This window comes from Haemaphysalis longicornis, unplaced genomic scaffold (assembly GCF_048455015.1).
Source record: "Haemaphysalis longicornis isolate Haplotype H1 unplaced genomic scaffold, Haemaphysalis longicornis Haplotype H1 scaffold_3, whole genome shotgun sequence".
NCBI lineage: Eukaryota > Metazoa > Arthropoda > Arachnida > Ixodida > Ixodidae > Haemaphysalis > Haemaphysalis longicornis.
In genome coordinates, this window is record NW_027526335.1 from 169,861,908 (window position 1) to 169,883,352 (window position 21,445).

Sequence of the window (21,445 nt, forward strand, 5' to 3'; positions counted from 1 at the left end):
GACTCAAATGGCTTGCTCAATCGGGGCGACTGTGGAGAGAGGAATCACGCAACCTACACTCCACAGGACACGTGATATATCGTACACGTAGCACCTGCGGGCGCCTTATTTAAGTGCGTGCGATCAGTTCCTTCGTTCTGCTTCTTCGATTTGCGTCTTCTTCGCTGTTATAGCAACCAAGACGGAGTAAAGGTCGTTGCGGAAGCGAAGAAAGAGCAAATCGGCTGCAATTGTGCACTTAAACCTCCGTGCTGGTCGTGAAGATTGCGTACAGCTTCGCTACCTGCACGTCTAACGCGTTAGTGTGAGTTTCTTTAATTTTTTTCCTCGCGATTTTTTCTATCTCACAGTCAGCGCGCTTCAAACATATAGATCTAAGACTTTCGTCATAAAAATTGCGTTCAGTGATTGCTGAGACTTGGGCACGTCGTTGTAAAGTACGGAGCGAGAAAGACAAGGGTATGCAGGAAACAATAAATAAACAGGCAAACTAGATCGCACTTTACATGCTGCTCGTTCGTATTCGTCAGTGCAATACAGACTTTTTTTGTTTGGTTTATTGCACTCACAAAATGGGAGGATGGAAAATTCGACGAGTTGGTGAATAGATGCTGGGTACATTGTACTAGCGCTATAATACGGGAAAGAAAACAAAATAAAAATGCCCCTTTTTTGTGTTTTTTCTGTGTTCCGCCCTTTAGCGCTTGTACAATGTAACAACATAGACCATGGCGTTGAATACTATCATCCTTTGGCAGTGGAAGTGTAGAGGATACAGCCGAAAGAGGGGCGTCCTTCTGCAGGCTTTAGATAACAATCTTGTAGGCTCGATCCCTGACGTAATTTTCCTACCATAAGTTGGCGCAGTAGCCAAATTAGCCAGCTACAAAACGTTTATGCCGAAGTACCGAGATCCCCTACAACCTCCATTCTTACTCGCCGTAATGCGATAGCGCAAAAAAGCACGACCTAGACCGCGAGGTAAATCGCATATACGAAATTGTCACACGTAAGGCGGGAACCAGCCTTATATATATATTATATATATATATATATATATATATATATATATATATATATATATATACACACTAAGGAAATGAGGGGCTCGTTGAGGAAAATACAGAAAGATAGGGCAGCAGTCTACAACGCCAAAGGAGGCATAGGGGTGTGGTTAGGCTCTTTTCTTTCTCACTGCGGTTAATGAAATAAACATTTTTTTAATAAACAGAAGAAAGAAAGGAAGAAAAACACGCGCCCAGAGTGGGGACCGAACCCACGCCTTTCAACAACATGTCGAATGCCTTACCAATTCGGCTATATGGGCGACTGTGTTCTCCTTCACTTTCTGGGCTATTTATATTTACTAGAAGTGTATCTGACGCTTGAGGGTGGTAGCCAGCGCCACTCTGACTACACGGGGAGAAGGGGACCGTGGGTTCAGTACCCACTCTGGGCGCGTGTTTTTCTTTCTTTCTTTCTTCTGTATATTAAAAAAATGTTTATTTCATTAACCGTAGTGAAAAAGAAAAGAGCCTAACCCCACCCCTATGCCTCCTTTGGCGTTGTAGACTGCTGCCCTATCTTTCTGTATTTTCCTCAACGAGCCCCTCATTTCCTTACTATATTATTCTGCGAAAGCCTAGCGAGGGTCTCGGTTCTGGCAGCCTTGATGCCTAGGTAGCATAAGAGGGCTTCCCGCCAGTTGCCCGCTCATGACAGGCTGTAGACGATCGAGTCACACCCCGGGGGTTGAAAAGAAGGTCCCCTTCTCCCCGTGTAGTCAGAGTGGCGCTGGCTACCACCCTCAAGCGTCAGATACACTTCTAGTAAATATAAATAGCCCAGAAAGTGAAGGAGAACACAGTCGCCCAGATGGCCCAATTGGTAAGGCATTCGACATGTAATCGAAAGACGTGGGTTCGGTCCCCACTCTGGGCGCGTGTTTTTCTTTCTTTCTTCCTTCTGTATATTAAAAAAATGTTTATTTCATTAACCGTAGTGAAAAAGAAAAGAGCCTAACCACACCCATATGCCTCCTTTGGCGTTGTAGACTGCTGCCCTATCTTTCTGTATATATATAGATACACTTCTAGTAAATATAAATAGCCCAGAAAGTGAAGGAGAACACAGTCGCCCAGATAGCCGAATTGGTAAGGCATTCGAGATCTAATCGAAAGGCGTGGGTTCGGTCCCCACTCTGGGCGCGTGTTTTTCTTTCCTTCTGTCTTCCTTATATTAAAAAAAAATCTTAACTTCATTAACCGTAGTAAAAAATAGAGCCTAACCACACCCCTATGCCTCCGTTGGCGTTATAGACTGCCGACCTATGTTTCTGTATATATATATATATATATATATATATATATATATATATATATATATATATATATATATATATATATATATATATATATATATATATATATATATATATATATATATACATAGCTGTCAAAGGGAAAAGAACTCTGGCCCTCTTCTTTCCCTAATCCATGGAGCTCCCCATACAGCTGGTAAGCAACCCGTAGTCATCCTGGGGGATCTTAACGCACAGCATTCCGCTTGGGGTTACCCAAGGGAAACTACTAGGGCATGTTGTTTTGACATGACTCACAGAACACGCCGAAGAGGTCCAGCTGTTCCCTCAAACCATGCTAGGATTTTCCCCCTAATCTATGCACTCAGGATCTTATGCTCCAGTTACAACATCATATATTCAATCGTGCCTACGCGCAAAAGCCTGCAACTAAGGTTATCCTCGGTTTTGACATCGCCAAAGCATTTGACACTCTGTGACACTGTGCCATACTAGAGATGGTGAACAAGAATAGGTTTGGAAAGCGCACGTGCAACTACATTAAATCGTTCGTCTCAGCTCGTATCCGCACCCTTCATTTCGGAAGCATTCACTCGGACCCCAGTAAGCTGGGTAGCCTAGGGACCCCTAGGTTTACTACTGTCCACTGTCCTGTTTAACCTCGCCATGAGGGAACTTCCGGACCTTTTCTCGAACATACCCTGCCAACGTTATTCCATCTATGCAGACGACATCAACATGTGGATGGCTAGAAGCTGCGATGGCCAAATCCATAAAGCCCTCCAACGGGCACCCCAACCGTTGAAGAGTACGCAGCTGTTCCCCCTGTTCCCCCTAAAAGTCAGAACTTTTCATTGACAAACCACTTCATAAAAAACCACCTATATTGAACATAACCACGTCATCAGACACTAGAATTCCCCTAGTTGACTTCATAAAGGTCGTAGGACTTCGCCTAAACGGTAATGAGCGGCATACTCATGCACTAAGGCAGATCAAGATGGGGGTATATCAAACCACCCGGCTTATCTCCAGGGTTGCGACAAGACACCAGGGCGTCAAAGAGTTTAACATTATTAAGATGGTACAGGCCTTCGTCATCTCCCGAGTTACAATTGCATTGCCTTTTCTCGCCCTCCGGAAGACGGAGCAGAAGGTTGGTAGCCCCATCCATACGGCACACAAGCGAGGGCTCCGCCTTCCTCAACACACAAAAACTGCGAACCAACTGTCCCTCTGGATACGCAATGCCCTTTCCGAACTTATAGAGTCACAGCGAACCGCACAAATAGAGGTATTCTCTCGCAGCTGTGCCGGTCGGTGCATCCTGAGGTCTTTATGTCTCGCACCACAAACCCCACATTACACGCGATTTGTTGCCATTCCGCCTCCTCTGAGGGATGTCATCAGAGTGTTCCCTACGCCAAACCTAATGCACCCCATCAACAATAGAGAATGCCGTGAGGCAAGAGTGAAGTCCCTTGCCAAACCACAGCTACCGGGGTCTCCTGTGGTATACACCGATGCCGCCACACATCAAGACAGGAACGCATCGGCACTAGCGGTGGTCGACTCCAAGGGAGGGGGGGGGGGCATCGCAGCAGCATCTGTAACCTGCACGTCCTGCACAGATGCAGAGGAAATGGCAATCGGTATAGCCATAGCCCAAAGCCCGTCTCCACATCTGAACATCATAACTCATTCTAAAACGGCCATACTAAATGTTTAAATATCCTCTAGAACCTTGCATAGCTATTTGCAAGGGCCCACACCTCATAGCCGGACTTTCCGAATCATCTGTTCACCGGCACGCTCTGGCTTAATAGGAAATGGGAGAGCCAATGAGACTGCTCAAGAAATGGTTCGCCGAAAGCCTCATAGGACCCCTGAAGATAGCCCGCAACCTTTTTGGTTATAAGCACCGCCTCCAAACTTTTGGCGATATCCTCGATCCTTTCCGCCTGGATCGTGCTTGCTTTCCACCACCACATCCATCGCTCATTCGCAGGCATGCAGTCTTTCTCAGGCAACTTCGACCGCTATTATTCCCCGCTCCACATCTCATGTCCATCATATATCCGGGGAATAGAAAGATGCTTACTCCTTCTGTTCAATACAACAAGCCTTACTTCACCACATGATTTGGTCATGCCCAGCCATACCGGCATCATGTAGAAAAACTCATCCCATACTTCTCAAACATATCGTCCTTCCCAGAGTGGGAGGCTGCCATATCTAGCCCAGCTCCCCTCATGCAAGAAGCCCTCGCCCATTTGGCTGAAGACAACGAGCACCCAAACGTCGGGAGCCCCGTTGCCTTGATGACTGAGTGAACAACACAGTAGTGCAATCAAAGCAACTTTTGTGCTGCTGTCTCATGAATCACCATGTATTCACCTACGCGGCTAGGGGAGGACACATGTGCGATTGCTTATGTGACCACCAGAGGCGAAGATCACATTGATATTCGCACCTACCACACAGTGGAGGATGCAGAAACTCGCAAAATAACCCTAGCAGTTTCTCAGTTATTCGACACTACGATCACAGTCAACATTTACCTCAATAGAAAAAATAGGAATATAACCCTGTAAAATATAACCCTGTAAAGCGCATACTACGCATTTTTACAGCAATAAAATGGCCAAAAAGGACATACTGGATCTTTGCAAACAATGGTCTGTCGTGGAATTACAGCTGGTCTGCACGAGGGCGAAACACATTTCCGGGCGTCGATATAAATGACGCGTGCAGAACCCTAACACTGCTATACCCTGACACTTTAGGCGTGCTTATCTGATAAGAATCTTCCATTGTCGTTAAGGGGTCAACACAGCACGCAGACGAGGGTGTCCTCGCCTACGTGCGCTGTAAGTACCCTTCAAGATGTCCTAGCAACTATCCCATCAAGCCATTATTTCGAATTCATTCGCCACTTCACCCCAGACTTCCAACCATATATCTGTGCAGTCCCTCTATATCAATCCGCATACTGTGGCACTTCCTGAACACTAACTCATTTGGAGCCCACCACGCTGGGTTATGACTGACTAAGACAGTCGAGTTGGAACTGCAAAGGAGCTGTCTAAAACCTCTGTTTAGACCATGAGCTGTCTAAAACGATGGATGGCTGTCCAGCTCCTTTCCCCCCGCCAACACCTTTTACCCTTTTCGTGAAGAACGGAATACATGCTTTGAGGGCGAACGCCTTGTGATACATACCGATGACTCCTAACTGGTGCATTTTATTTGAGTTTCTTCCTCACACTTTCCTTCCTTCGTCTTTAGTCACGAATTACTTCGACAGGCTTCTTTACTGCGACATTGTTTGCGTATCTTTGTTCGCTTTCGTTGCTTTGCCTTTGGGCGCGAATGAGTTGAATGAACGGACTGGCACGCACCACAGCTTCCCTACAACCAGAAGTCTGCGCGGCAGATGCGCACTTGTTCAGCTCACGTGTCATTACGTTAACGTGTTACGTGGCACGCACTGTTCTATAACATACGTTCCAGATTCATAATTTCTTGAGGTGCTCACAAGAGCTCTTCAAAGCTCAAGATTTCTGGCCAATACCCGTGCTTTAGAAGGGTGCCACCGGTGATAATGCACTCGACTTCGACTTTGCGGAGCGGGGTTTAAATCCCAAACGACCTCAACTGTACTATTAAGCCGAAAGCCTTAAGTGCTCCTTTCTGCGAGAAACCTTTGTCGCTGTTGTGGTTGCTGTTGTCAAAAAAAGTAGCCGCCGCCGTGAAGAGTAAATAAATCAAAATGCGCGTGCAATCAGAGAAGATTTCAACCCACGTCTCCACAGTAGCAGCCCAATAGACTAAGACTGCGCTATCCAATCCTCTTGTGATTAGCACAACAAAAATTTCCCCGCATTTCCCCGAGGGGAAGAATGTGAAAGTGCGAATGCAGGAGTTGCATTTGCGCGGTTCGGTAATGTTCGCGAAAGAGAGATCACACACACACACACAACTACAAAGAAAGAAAGATGCATTTATGCACAGACACCTATTTGTGTTGTCGTTGTACGTGATTGCTAGAGCGGATCTCAGCTTTGAAATTTCCTGTCAGTACTCCTTTAAGCGGGTGCATTAGCCCTTCTCACGCCCGATTCCTGGCCAATCCCCCACGTGGGTATGTGCCATGTCAGCGGCCAGGCAGCGCGCGCCCATCTCCCCCCGTTGCCAAGGAAGACGAGGAGATTCCTGGCCAATCCCCCACGTGGGTATGTGCCATGTCGCCCATCTCCCCCCGTTGCCAAGGAAGACGAGGAGCGCCCGCACCCGCAGCTGTTGCTATGTGGACGGACGGCGGTCACCGGAATTCAGGGTCGCTTATAAAGTGCATTCGCACTTAAAATTGCTGTCGTTCTTCTCGTTTCTTTCTCGGTGGCACATAGCCGCTTTGGGGAGTGGCAAGGAACCGGGATCTCTGAGGGGATCATCTTCGCACTCTACGAAATTCTCTAAACTGCTTTTTGAAAAAGCAATAGCCGTAGAACAATGCCCGCCATGTTATGCTTGAACGTGAAGGCACGTGAGTATAAAAGGCGCACACCAGCTGCGACAAGCTGCGATTAGGGAAGAAAGGCAGGAATCAAACTTTATTTTCCTAAACACCCTTAGTGCAGGGCGCCGTCTTGGGAAGCTGTGGCCATGGCTTCCTCCGCTCTGGACGTCAGCAGGAGGTATGAAGCAGCACTGGGGTCAGCCTGACTTGCCTCTCAGGATGCCAGAGTTGGATTCGGGATGCGGGTCAACTTTGGATGTCAATCACAGGCCCATTTTATGAGGAATATGTTTGGGTAACCTCCACAGAATGAGCATGTAGGGGTGCCGGGTAAATTTCGAAAGCGATATGTGAGATGTTCAGTGGGTAATGTGTTAGTCTGTATCTGTCGGAGGAGGACTGACTGCCGCCTTGTGAGTGTACGATGTGGGGAGGGATGTACCTTGCGCCGAGCGCGAAAAGACTCCAGGTATTCGCGCGGGCTGAAAAACGGCTGTGCATAGCTTAATGTTGACGAGAGCTGCTCAGGTGCCCGGTAAATAGTTGCTCGGGCGAGCGTATGTGCCCGCTCATTTCCTTCCAAACCCTCGTGCCCAGTGAGTCCAAAGAATGTGGAACATGTACGGTTTGTAGTCGAGCGCGTCTATGATTAGGCGGGCTGTGCAGTGGTGCCGGTCATTTCTGATCAATTGTCTGCAGGCGGCATGCGAATCGGTGACGATGATGATGGGTGTTTGAGGACAAACTATATGGGTGGTAGCGACGTATATGGCTCGCGCAATAGATCGAGTTTCTAGGTCGTCTATAGCATGTACGTCTGGTTCGATCGTGACAAGTTCGCAGTTTAGGGGTCCGACGACAGCCGTGATGCCTCCCTCATCTTCCCGCTTCAACGTGATAAATGTGCTTGACAGGCCCGATTCGCTGCAGTGTTTTCGAGAAGAAATTGGTCCTGATGTGGCGCCGTTCAGCATGCCGGTCGGGGTTCATGTTCTTTGGCAGGGGAGCGATGATGATGCGTGCTCGGTTTTCAAGGGAGAGGCATCTTCCTTCCTGCAATGCGGATGGTGGTGGGTCCGCAGAGTAGCCGAGATCACGCAGGATGGCCCTGCTTTGGTCGGTGCTACGGAGTCGGTGGAACTGTCCTACGCGCGGCCCACTTAGGAGCTCCTCCAGTGTGTTGGTGACTCAGGTGGCCTGGAGCGCTTGTGTCGATGGATATTGCCGTACTCCAAGTGCTAGCTTTAAGGCCTTCCTTCGAACTACATTTATGCGTTCGAGTTCCGACTTCGTAGGATTTTGATATGGGAGGTGATAGGGAAGCTGTGGCGTGCGACAAGACTGCCTCGGCGACGTCATTGGAACCGCAGGTTGAACAAATGCACGTGAACGAAGAGACGCGTGCACGGTGCAGCAGAAAAGAAGCCGGTGAAAATAATTCGCGCCAAATAGCAAAGAAACGGAAGCGAAGAGCAGCAGCCATTTTCTGCACAGACAACAACCACAGTCTTTTGGAGGATGGGGCACTTAAAGGGCATTCGCCATAAGAGCATTTATCGCCATATCTCTCCCTCTGTCCGGTCAATCACCAAATCGGCGAGCGCTTCGGCTCTCTTCGAACCTTATCCATGTCCAGTAAGAGGCTTGTGCACATGAAAACTTGGGGATCGGGCGCGAAATACTGAGCCAGAGGCGAAATACGAGTAAATGCTTACGCTGCTTTTACACAGTTACCAGGAGAGTCTCAGAGTTAACACTTAGTTTGGTTTAAAAGTGGCCGCGTCTTCTCCCGCTGCGGCTCGGAACGGCACACTGGAAAAAGCGCGTCATCCCTATTTCATATTTGCCGCGCTTTCGAGGCGCCTTTTTTTTTTTTTTAAAGAAAGTGCTACAAGTTGTGCCGCGCCTCCGCCAGATGGCGCCGCGGGTCCCGCGACCGAGAAAAGACGCAATGAAACATCCCCCTCGCGAGGGGCACGATCAAATGCAGAGCATTTCCGGGGGCGCACGACGTTAAGTAGTTTGCGTTACGTTAATGTTGTTGCACTTGTGGCAACTGCTGACGAGAGAGCGCTCGTAAGCAATAATTTGAATGAGTCAACGATATAAGGCGCGTTCGTAGAGTCCCATTCTGTGTCGGCTTTGTGGCGCAGTGGGTAGAGCACCATGTACAGTGCGTTCCGCCCGCAGGGTCGAGGGATCGAAACCTGGCGCCGGATAGTATTTTCTTTTTTATATAGTAGGGAGGGGTGCGGTGCGGACTACGGGCGTCAACGCGGGTGACATCGTGAGTTACTGAAATGCTCTGCATTTAAAAGTTCGGTGTTCCTTCCCTTGCCCGTTGGGGGCAGTGCTTTTACCGCCGGCCCTTTAGAGACAGGCAGGGTAGCGGGGGGCGCGACAAAGCCTGAACCAGACCCCACCGGAATATGACGTGTTTCATGAAAGGCAGTTTTTCCAGTGTTTTCCTTTATTTACGTGCCTGCCGCATGCTCCAGGGATGCGCGCTCGAGCTCTGCAGACCAACAGCAATGCACAGGGATGCCTTGTCTAGCCAACGCTTACCTAGACTGGCTAGATATACTTCACAATTACGACATCACGATTGAGGAGGAGCTGGAGGGAAGGACAAAGCGTTTATTGTTCGCATTGAATAGGAAGAGAGGAGCGCGGATGGTTGTCGGTCATCCATAGGGAGTGGCATCCCTAGTCCGTGATGCCATGTCCACGTGCACCTCGAATGGCCCTCGTCTCCAGGCCATGAGTACAGAAAAAAAAACTGGCACGCGACAAATGGCGCGTGAAAAGAAGTCGAGGCGCGGGTAACAACATCCGCCTCGGTAGCGCAGTAGGCAGCGCGTCAGTTATAATCTTAAGGTTGTGAGATCGAGCCTCGCCCGGCGCAGGTGGAGCATTCTTTTTTTTTCACGTCATGCTGCTGATTGACGTCATCGTAAAGGAACTTACCCGGCCCCACAAATTTCACTACATAAAGGCGCCGGAGTTGCAATATGTAAGGCTATAATCAGCCTACGCGATCATTTTAGGTTGTTTCCCATGATCACAGTCCGTTAGCTGTCACGCGCAAATGGCGGGAGAAAAGGAGTCAGAGCGCGGGTTCTAACATCCCCCTCGGTAGCACGTACGTACGTACGCGCTACGTAAGAGTGCCTACGTACTTACGCTAATGTGACTGGCAATCCTGAGGAGGCTGAGGTCCTCTCCGAAGTCATGGACGACGAAGAGGCTGAGCTTGCGGCTTCGGCACCTACCGGTCCGACGAGGCCACCTGCCAAGGAGGGGGACGAGCCGGCCGGCGGAAACGCCCCCCTCGGCGCCCCACCAAACACCAAGGGTGTCGCCCCCAACGAGGCAGCGGGAGCAAGCAAGGCGAGTCACGGCGAAGGCAACGGCACCGAAGAAGAAAAACAAGGCAACCACTCCACCCGAAAACTGCTGGACCCCAATGATGACGATGACCAGGCTACTCCACGAGCCACTACCTCGATGATCACGCAACAGAGCGACGGTTCTCAAGCGGCGGCGCCTCACGCCGGCGACGACTACCCCTACCCCTGCTACCCCTGATGCCGCAGCTGCAAAGCGGCCGCGGGAATCACCGCGGCTCAACGATGACCAACGTCTGAAGCAGCTCGAACGTGACTGGTCTAAGGTGTCCAGCAAAAACAAAAACATCAAAGTACCAGCGCAGCAGGATCGCTCTGCTAGCGCATCCAGCTCATTTCGACTGTAGAAGGAACCGCCAATGTAAACGCCTTGGTGTCTGTGTGAGTGACTCCCCTTTTACCAATGCTGAATAGTGGTCCTATCAAAATAGCAACTTTAAACGTCAGAGGACTTGGTTCTAAGAAGCGAAGGTTTCAACTTAAGACGCCACTGGAGGCACAGCAAATTGATATCTTAGGTGTCCAAGAAACTAAAGGTGAGAGTGAATCGCACACAGACACCATGGTCGAACCCTTTCTATACTCGGGGAGAACTTTCTGTGGCAATGGAGACAAAGCTACGCGGGGGGGGGGGGGGGACTGCTTTGTGTTACTGCGCCAAAGTAGTTCTCAATAAACTAGTTTCGGTTTCGGTTTCGGCGTGACGAATACGCATTTGCTACAGTTCGTTTCTTCGCATGAGCTCTTTGGTTGAGTGCGCTGAACCGCAATTACCAATCATGCAGGCATATTGGCGTATCCTTGTCTACGTTTCATTTGATTCTAAGCAAAAGCCAACGCATTCACTTAAGAACTCGGACCGACTTAATATATTATAGCGTGGACGGTACCGTCGAACTCTGAGCCGCCCAGAAACGCCGTTAATTTTGTCAGCGCTGTAGTTTTGAGGGCAGGCACTGATATTTAAATTCTTCTTTAGCCGAAAACTGGGCAGCACAACGCGCACGTGTAGCGTGCTTACATAGCGCAGGCTCGCTATACCGTTAGGGCAGCACACGGCACTACGGCGCGAAGTGAAATCCCATTTGGATCGCGCTGAGTTAGGCAGGCCCCAAGAAGTTTCGGTGACCCGCAACTCGGAAAGCGTATAGGGGAAGCTCGCGCTGCAGACCCATGAATCTTGCGCTCAATCGCCTCGCCTTCCTATTCCAATATCTTTGATGAACAGCGGGCTTTTCGGCGTGTCTCGCTATACTACGTGGCGCAGGTTTCATACCTTAGGATAGCAGTCGTACTTCACTGGCTGAGTTGCCTATTTACAGAGTAAAGGCGTGTCAGCACTTGGACGGATGAAAGACGTAACGCTGTCTAAACACCTGCACAGTTAGCGTTGGTCGTAAAGTATAACAACAATTGGTCACTGAACATTTTGCCGGTAATGTGGTCACTGACATCGTAAAGTACATTGCATCAGCTAACTTTGCCAAATGGCAATATATCGAGCCGTTCTCAGATTGGCGGTTAAGCCACCCCTTTCCATTTTCAATGTGTGGCAACTCGCATACTTCTTGGGTCACTTGCCGAAAAAATCACCGTATCCAGAACACCGCAACTGGGGAGAGAGAGAGAGAGAGAGAGAGAGAGAGAGAGAGAGAGAGAGAGAGAGAGAAACACTTTATTGAGGCCAACAAGTCGGCGTGGGATATGGGCCGCGCAGGGCCGATCCCCGCCTCACGCGGTTATCGCGTCCCGATGACTAAAGCCCCGCGCCGGCGTCGGCGGGTTCGGCGCGCGTCGGATCCCCGAGGCGTCCTGCCCCCGAGGGTCCCCCGCTGCGTCTCCCCCCGCGTCTGCCGCGCGAGAGCAGCCTCGAGTTGCTGAACGACGGCTGTCTGCGTGTCCAGGTCTGCGGACCTCATGGCGTTCGTGATGCTAGCGGGCAGCGGCCCGTACGGGTCCGCCGCCTCTTTCGGGCGCACTTCACAATCCCACATGATGTGGGCTAGGGTTGCTGTCACCGCACCGCACATACTGCACTTTTCACTGACGTATAGTTCTGGACACACGTGGCGCGCCAGTGCCGGCGTTAATACTGAATTCGTCTGTAACTGCCGGAGCAGCACCGCCTGGTGTCGCGTGAGGTCCTTGTGGGGCGGCGGCATGGTGCGCCGGTTATACCGGTACCACCCTAGCACTTCACTGTATGTTACGATGGGGTCCGGTCCCCCGTCGTCGTCCCCGTCACCCACAGTCGAGTTCGGCCGGCGCCCGGGACCCCCGCTCAGGGTTCCCTGGCCTGTATCCGCGCGATCGGTGAGTGCGCGCGCGGCGGCGTCCGCCGTCTCATTGCGGTTGGGGTGGCCGCTGCCGTTGTTGCTGATGTCGACGTGCGCCGGGAACCATCGAAGGTAGGTGGCCGGCGTCGTTTCACTGCACACTGCACTGCACTTCGCTATTTTCACTGCACTTTCACACACCGCGTTCCGCGCGAAACCTGTGATGGCTGTCTTTGAGTCACTAATGACGGTTGTACATCCGGGATCTTGGAGCGCCAGGGCGATCGCCGCCTCCTCTGCCTGTCGCGCCGACCTGACTCGAACGCTGCAGGCGTTGACCACCTCGCCCGTCGTCGCTCGAACCGCCACCGCCACGTAGATCCCGGGCCTTCCCGGGTACGCCGCGGCGTCGACGTACCTGGCGCCCGTGTCGGTGGCGTGGACGTCCGTGATTGCCCGTGCCCGTGCTGTCCCCCGATCCTGGTGGTGGCCCGGGTGCATGTTCCGGGGTAGCGGTAGGACCCGGAGTCGTCGTAGCGTCTCTTGTGGGAGCGATGGGACGTCCCCCGCTTGCGCCGTCTCGTTCGGTGATTGTTGCAGGCCGAGCCTGGCCAGGATGGCCCGGCCCGTCCGCGTCGCTTGAAGCCGCTCGAGCTGCGCCGTGCGTTGCGCTTCGTTGATCTCCTCCAGGATGTTGTGCACCCCTAAGGAGAGCAGCCGGTCGGTGCTGGTGCTTTGTAGGAGACCGAGGGCCGTCTTGTACGCTTTGCGGACTGCGGCGTTGATGCGATCGCGTTCTTGCGTGAGCCAACTGTGAAACGCTCCTGTACGCCACGTGGCTTATAGCGAACGATTGTAGCAGTCGTAGCAAGCTGGCCTCTCGCATACCTTGGTGTTTGGTGGCCACGCGTCGGATGAGACGCGCCGCCGTGCCGATTTTGGTGAGGAGTCGATCCACCGTGGTCTTATTGCTGCCACTCGCCTCCAGGTACATACCCAGGACTCGGAGGGTGGCTACTTGCGGGATGGGGATGCCGTCTCTCGTGCGAACCGTGATATTGGGCTTGTCGTTGCTGTTCTTGCCGCGTCTGCCCGGGGGAGCGACGATCAGGAGATCGGACTTCTGAGGCGCACATCGGAGGCCCGTGTCGGCGAGGTGATCTTCGATCGCTGTTACCGCTTCCTGCAGTGTATTCTCGATGTGCCCGTCGCTGCCGCCGGGCACCCACAACGTGATATCGTCGGCGTATATCGTATGCCGGACTTGCGGGATCCCTTCGAGCCGTCTCGCCACCCCGATCATTACGAGATTGAAGAGGAGCGGCGAGATGACCGATCCCTGCGGGGTGCCGACGCTGCCGAGCTGTTTCTCCGGCAGTTGGAGGTCGCCCGCGCATATCTCGACCGTCCGCTCGGACAGAAAGTCCCTGATGTAGTCGTAGGACCGTTTCCTGAGGTTGAGGCGGGACACTTGGGCCAGGATGGAGGAGTGTTTAACGTTATCGAATGCGCCCTGAAGGTCTAGGCCGAGGACCGCCTTGGCGTCTCGGGTGCGTTCCGACTTGTCGTTGATGTCTTGGTAGAGTTCGATCATGGCGTCTTGCGTACTCAATTGCGCCCTGAAGCCCAGCATGGAATTGAGGTACAGACCCTGCGTCTCGAGGTACCGTTGCCAGCGGTTGTTGAGCACGTGTTCCAACACCTTGCCGACGCACGACGTCAGTGATATTGGTCGGAGGTTGTCGGTGTTCGGGGGCTTGCCCGGTTTCGGACTGAGGACGGTCCGAGCTGTCTTCCACCGCTTCGGTAGCCGGCCCGCCCGCCAGCGCTCGTTGTAGAATTTCGTGAGTGACGCGATGGCTGCGTCTCCAAGGTTTCTCAGCGCCTTGTTTGCGACGCGGTCGGGGCCGGCCACCGACTTGCAGTTGATGGCTTGTAGCACCGCTCGGACCTCCCATTCCTCGATGTCCCTATCGAGCTCGGGGTTAGCTTCGCCGGCGTAGTCGTGGTGTTGTTCCCCAGGGGTGCTCGGGAGGTACTTGGCGTTCAGGCGTCGTACCGTCTCGTCTCGCCCGAGCTCTTTGACGGCGCGGTGTGCGATTTGCGCTAGGCGATGCTGCTGGTACCCCTTCGTCGAAGCGTCGTCGAGGAGGCAGCGCAGGAGCTTCCACGTTCGCCCCTTGTGTAGTTGTCCGTCCGCCTCGCTGCACACCTCGTGCCAGCGCTGCGTGCAGAGCTTCTTGCTGTAGCTTGCAATCTCCCGACCAAGCTTCGCGATCTTCGTGCGGAGCCTATGGTTGGTCTTGCGCCCTTTTTTCCACCGTTCTTGGAGCGACCGGCGCGCCTCCAGTAAGTGTGCGAGGCGGCTATCGAGTTGGGGCGTTTCCTCGTCGGCTTCGTGTTCGGTGGTTGCGTCGGCGATCGTCCGCACGAGCGCTTTCGTCCACGCGTCGATGTCCGTGATGTCGTCTTCCTGCTCCTCATCCGCTCGCGTTCGGAAAAGGGTCCAGTCGGTGATGCGTTGCTTGTACTTGTTCGCTGCCGCGGGTGCCGCCGAGACGGGTAATGCGATCTCCAGGACGTAATGGTCGCTCCCGAGATTCTCCCCGGTGTTGATCCAGCTCACCCGTCCCCTCGACTTTCGCGACAGTCGTACGAACGTCAGGTCGGGGTTGGTGTCTCTCGTCACCGACGTGCCGATGCGGGTGGGAGCTGACGGGTCGTTGAGTATCGTGAAACCCGGTTCTTCTGCCTCCTCCAACAGCTCCTTCCCCTTGGCCGTCGTATTCGTGTACCCGATTTCCTTGTGCGGTGCGTTGAAGTCGCCGCCGATCACGACCGTGTTGTTTGCCGCCTCGTTCAGCGCTTTGCGGAGGGTCGTCTTGAAGCGCTGGTGACTGTGCGCCGGATTACTGTATACGTTAGCGAGGAAGATGGACTCCTTGCTCTTCTTCCCCACCAACACTTCGGTAACGCAGTACTCGAGCGCGCCCTCGCCGAAGAGGCTCCCGCACTTGACGAAAGGGATCCCCTTCCGCACGAAGGTGCACACCCCCTGTGCCGCTCCTTTGCCTTTCGTGCGTGCGCTCGGGGGGCTGGCGTGCGCTCGGTACCCCGTGAGGTGCGGCTCGAGCTCGGCGTGTGTCTCCTGTATGAAAATTACGTCGGGGGGTCTCTCCTTGCTTTGTATCAACTGCGTTAGTGCCGCTTTCCTATAGTTGTAGCCATTAGCGTTCCATTGCCATATTAACAGGTTGGGTCTCGATTTGGTTCGTCGCGTCATGGTGCGTTGCGGGTTGGTCCGGTCTCGCGGTCGCCGCTCTCCTGGCCGAATTTGCGTTGGAGGAGGTTCTGAATTTGTGTTTGCGTTACTTGCATTTGGGCTAGGATCGTCTGCATGTGCGCTTGCGACTCCTGTACCTTCTGTACGTCCTGTTTGAGCGTGTGAACGTCGTGCTCCACTGCATCAAAGCGCCTGTTGACGTACTCGTCGAACTTGTCGCAGCAGCTCGTGAGGCGTCGCATCCTCAGGCTTTCGAGGGTGCGCCGCTGCGCCACCGTCTTCTGCTTGGCACGTTGTTCGTTCACGCTTTCCGTGCCGTCTGCGTCGTCGTCTTGCTGCGTGTCGTTTGGCTGGGAGGGTGTCGCCACCTCCATACTTCTCGTATGGGCTCGGTGGCTGTGCCACGACACGGTCTAACCCACTTCTGTTCGTCATGCAGGATTTCGTCTGCGCTATCTCCTGCGTGCTGGTCCCCGTTCTTCTGGGCCCAGTATCAGCCATCCACGTGAACAACCCTTTCCCGGCAAGCCTTGTCACCGTGGACGACCAGCGCCTCCTCCCAGCGTTGGCCACCGCAGTTTCTACGGCGCTGGAACCTGCAAACTGGGCGCTCGAAAGGGCAATCAAGGCCACACCGTCATCGACTTCATCAGCGGCGCTGTGTATAAATCGTCCCCGCCTGCCCGGCGCGCTCTGTGGGCTCGGTGGCTGTGCCACGACAAGGTCTAACCCACTTCTGTTCGTCATGCAGGATTTCGTCTGCGCTATCTCCTGCGTGCTGGTCCCCGTTCTTCTGGGCCCAGTATCAGCCATCCACGTGAACAACCCTTTCCCGGCAAGCCTTGTCACCGTGGACGACCAGCGCCTCCTCCCAGCGTTGGCCACCGCAGTTTCTACGGCGCTGGAACCTGCAAACTGGGCGCTCGAAAGGGCAATCAAGGCCACACCGTCATCGACTTCATCAGCGGCGCTGTGTATAAATCGTCCCCGCCTGCCCGGCGCGCTCTGTGGGCTCGGTGGCTGTGCCACGACACGGTCTAACCCACTTCTGTTCGTCATGCAGGTCAGTAGCCAGTATTGCCTTTTCGCTAAAAAATCAAGCAATCGATGCCTTATTCAGCTACCGAGCCCCCAGTGCTGTGTTTGTATCGTGTCTGATTGTATGACCACTGTTTTTTCTCTGCTGCTGATGTTATCTGGTGACATCGAAACTAACCCTGGACCCCCCACCCTAGAAGATATTCTAAATGAACTTAAAAGCTTGTCTTCCGGTCAAGCCCAGCTTATTGGTGACATGCAGAGCCTAAAATGCCAGCTCTCTAACACCGATAAAGCAATCTCCGCACTAGGCAAAAGAATCGACAACTTAGAATCGCACTACAACCAGGTTCAAACACTACAAACGGAATTAGACACCATAACAACCATCACCTCCCAGACTGCTAGCCAGGTCTCGGTACTGGAGGCTCGACTGGACGACGCTGAGAACCGTTCCCGACGGAACAACTTGCTGTTTTACGGAATAGCGGACGACACGCCATCCGAGACCTACGTACAGTCTGAGCAGCTAATCACTGCGTTCTGCAGGGACCGCTTCAAAATATCTATTGAAACAAAGGAAATTGAGCATGCCCACCGTCTTGGCCGCCACTCTCCAGACCGGTGTCGGCCAATAATAGTGAAATTCACCTCTTTCAAAACCAAGGAAACTGTCCTTGGTAATGGTCCTCAACTTAAAGATACCGATTTTAGCATTGGGGAAGATTTCTCGCCGCTAGTCCGGAACGCACGGAAGCACCTTCTCGCCTTTGCTAAAGAAAAATCGGGTCCTTTCCTTCTACGGTACAAAACATTGTTTATGGGCTCTAAACGCTACATTTTCGACGATACAACCGGAAATGTCGAAGAAAAATCGTAGCAACCCCCTTCCCACCCCAGGTCGTTAAATGGTTATCTTCTTGGTCACAAAGCTAATCTCTGCTTTTCGGTTATATTCACTAACATTCGCAGTTTTCTTTCTAAACGCGACCACGGGTCGAACCTTGTATCTTCTTCCAGTAGCAGTTTACTTATACTAACCGAAACGTGGTTGACTGCTGACGTCACCGACGGCGAAGTTTTGGCCGACTTGCCCAACTTTAATCTCTTTAGAAAGGATCGTCCCGGCACACGTGGCGGGGGCGTTCTCATTGCTGTAAACAAACAACTCTCATGCTCGGCTATCAAAATAGCCTCTGACCTCGAAATCCTATGGTTGCTCTGTCGTTCCGCACCACAGTCTGTGCTTTTAGGTGTTTGTTACAGGCCCCCTAAAAGTAGTCCAGATTTCTCTCGCGAACTTAACAGTATTTTAACCAAACTTTCGAACAAATACCCAAATGCTCGCGTACTTCTCTTTGGGGATTTTAACTTCCCGAACGTCGATTGGACGAACCTAACCTCGTCTGCACCCAACGCAAAAGAAGCTAACGAATTTCTTGACGTCTGTCTAAACTTTAATCTTACTCAGCTGGTATCCCAACCTACACGAGTCACTTCCGATACCGCCAATATTCTTGACCTAATCTTAACAACGGATCCGGGCAGCCTGTCTTCCATAACATATCTAAATGAAATAAGTGATCACAAAGTCATTCACGCTAATTTTAACTTTGTTCCTGAAATACGTCAAGCTTGCAGTAAAACAATTCGACTATATGATAAGGGGAACTATAGACCCTTTTCAGAAAGGTTGGCAACATAGTACAAACGCCAGCTCTCATGATGGCAACACTGACGCCATTCGCAAGGGGCGACATCATAAAGGAAGAATTGCGGCGTTCTCGTAGTCACCCGCAGTCAACTCGGCGTTCTGTTCACTCGCATCGGTGTCTGTGCTTTTTCTCACTGTTGTTTTCATCTGCACATGTGGTTACGAGTTCGCCCGGCATCATGCCGACTCACTGCTGCGTCCCGCTCTGCAAACTGCACGGATACGTCGACACAGCCGGACGAAAGGTACGTAAGATGGTGTTTGGTGGCATTGACACTGTTCGTCGTCGTCTTGGTTTTTCACCTCGTAATGCGCACGCCCGCTTCTTACGTTCTGGCGCATTTGTTCTTGCTTTACGAAACCCCCTCCGTCAGCCTGCTGCAGAGGTTTGCACCGTGTCGCCGCTCGTAAACGGCATTATCTGTAGTTAAAGCGAGCTGCGCGGCGTGTTGCAAGCCTTGGTAGCAACATCGCGAATGACGGGATAGCAAAAGGACGACGAACACCGCGTCGTTTCTGGTCTTTTACCGTCCCATCCTTCGAGTTGTTGCGATCCAGGTACTGACGTACCAACTTAGCCAATTTTACGCATTTGTTTTAGGCGTCAACTCTCTCTGCATCTCAACTTGTTTGGTTTCGCACGAAAAGCGGTCTCGCACTGCGCCACATTAGTTGCGCGTTGGCGAGTAAGCATACGAGACAGACAGAGGCATGGTCTCAGTGCACTGAGCTAAGTATTTTATTTAACTGATAACCACACCAGCCCCACAGCCCAACTGGTTAAGCAGCGTTGCTTTGGTCGTGTGATGAATAGTAAAAATGGTACTATGAAGTGTTTGTTTCTGTTTGCAGGTTTCTTATCACAGATTCCCAGCTGAAAAAGAAATGAAGAGGAGATGGATCGCTGCGATCAAGAGAGACGAAGGACCACACTTTCAAATTTCAAAGGCAACCAAAGTTTGCTCGGAGCACTTTGTAGAGTCCGACTTCTGGACTAGTGTAGCAAGTGGGCGGCGGCTGCTCCGTGACTCAGCTGTGCCTTCTGTTTTTTCGTTTCGGAAATCAAAGCCGCCAAGGAAGCCACCTCGTGAACGAACGTTCAACCCTGCCACGAAAAAGCAGCACAGCAAAGAATGTCACCTACCCAATCCAGACCCCAGTCTGCTTTCACTGCATGATGCAGAACATGGAAGTGAAAACCAACCTCCCACGCTGGATGTTCTCTCTCAGCAGCTAGCTGCACCCAGCACAGTTCATGAAAATCACGCCCCACTACAGGAAATATTTCTGGGTAGTGAATTTCAAATTCAGGGGCAGGCTTCAGCTGTTGTGTGCGGCTGCAGAGACACCATTGCTGCACTGGAAATGGAACTTGCAGCAAGCAGGGAAAATGAGCAGAAACTGCAGCAGCAGTTGGACAGACAAGAAATTGCAAACAGGGAAAGTGTGTTGAGCCTGCAAGCACAGCTAAATGCACAAAGAAGTGAGCTACAGGATTTTACTGCTGCAAGCAAGCAAAAAGAAGCTGATCTGCAAAAAGAGCTCCAGGACGTACAGCATAAACTGACTGCTCAGGGAAAGGAACTTGGCCTGCTTCGTGACGAGCTCGTTCAGGCTCAGCGCAACATTGAAAGCCTGGAAGAAAAGAATGCTCCATTTGGAATAGAAAAATTTAAAGAAAGCGATGAGGACATTCAGTTCTATACTGGGTTGAGGAGCTATGGCCATTTTGTTCGTTTTCTGACGTTTCTGGACGCTGGGGAAGACGGCGAAAACATTAGACGGCACCAGGGCAGCAGTGGCCATAGAAACAGTGGCCGACGGCGCAAGGTCAATGTCGAAAACCAACTTTTTCTGGTTTTGATTAAGCTCCGGCTTGGGTTATTTCATCGGCACATTGGCGACTTGTTCAATGTATCAACCAGCACTGTATCCAGGATATTTTCATCCTGGATCGACTTTATGTACTTGCAGATGACTGAACTGCCCATATGGCAATCCCGATGTGCAGTTGACGCTGCCATGCCAGCAGCATTTATAGACAAATACAGGTCAACTCGTGTGCTTCTCGATGCAACCGAGATTCACTGTGATGTGCCGTCATCATTCGTGACGCAATCGGATGTTTATTCACATTACAAGTCAGGCCACACGTTTAAAGGGCTTGTTGGTGTGGCACCTAGTGGGGTGCTGACCTACGTGTCAGAACTATTCACAGGAAGCACGTCCGACAGAGAATGTGTTATCAGGAGCGGTTTCCTGAAAAAGAGGTTCGATCCCGGTGATTCAGTAATGGCCGACAAAGGTTTTCGAATCGAGGACCTTCTTGCGGAAAAGGGTGTTCAGCTAAACATACCGCCTTTCTTGAAAGACGGGAAATTTACGGAGCGTGAAGCCCAGAAGACCCAAGAAATTGCAGCGCTCCGCATCCATGTTGAACGGAGGATTCAGCGTATCAAGACATACCACATTTTTGATCGTTCCATTCCGATCTCCTTAGCCCCCTTGGCCAATCAAATATGGGCAGTTTGTGCTATCTTGAGCAACCTGCAACCTCCTCTGCTGAAGGAAGAAAACTGATGAGTGCATACTGAGCACTATACAAACACGTGTAAATAATAAACCTGTACGCTTATTGTGGAAATGTTTGACTTGGTGCCCTACTACGGCAGTGTGCCTCTTACTGACAGCTTTCCAGGTACGGCAGCAAAGTATAAAAATAGAAGTCGTCCAGGTCTGCTTTTAACGCTTCCCACTCGCTCAGGCACAGTCTAATCCTCTCAACGAGCATGAAATCTTTTCCAAAAATTACGAAGTCTCCCCAGCACAGGCCAGACACGCCCATCTGACCGATTACCTGCGAGTAGTAAAAATGATTTCGCTTAAGC

The 21,445-nt window shown here is 51.8% G+C and overlaps 2 protein-coding genes across 2 annotated transcripts; both read left to right on the forward strand.

Moving 5' to 3' along the window:
- The first annotated feature begins 16,252 nt into the window (after positions 1-16,252).
- On the forward strand, positions 16,253-17,723 carry LOC144173523 (uncharacterized). The gene has a single exon (XM_077701908.1). It carries the CDS (start codon positions 16,551-16,553, stop codon positions 17,721-17,723), a length of 1,173 nt encoding a protein of 390 aa, XP_077558034.1. The 5' UTR covers positions 16,253-16,550.
- Positions 17,724-20,263: 2,540 nt separating this feature from the next.
- Positions 20,264-21,178, forward strand: LOC144175689 (uncharacterized). Its single transcript, XM_077704730.1, has one exon. It carries the CDS (start codon positions 20,520-20,522, stop codon positions 21,135-21,137), a length of 618 nt encoding a protein of 205 aa, XP_077560856.1. The 5' UTR covers positions 20,264-20,519; the 3' UTR covers positions 21,138-21,178.
- Positions 21,179-21,445: the final 267 nt, after the last annotated feature.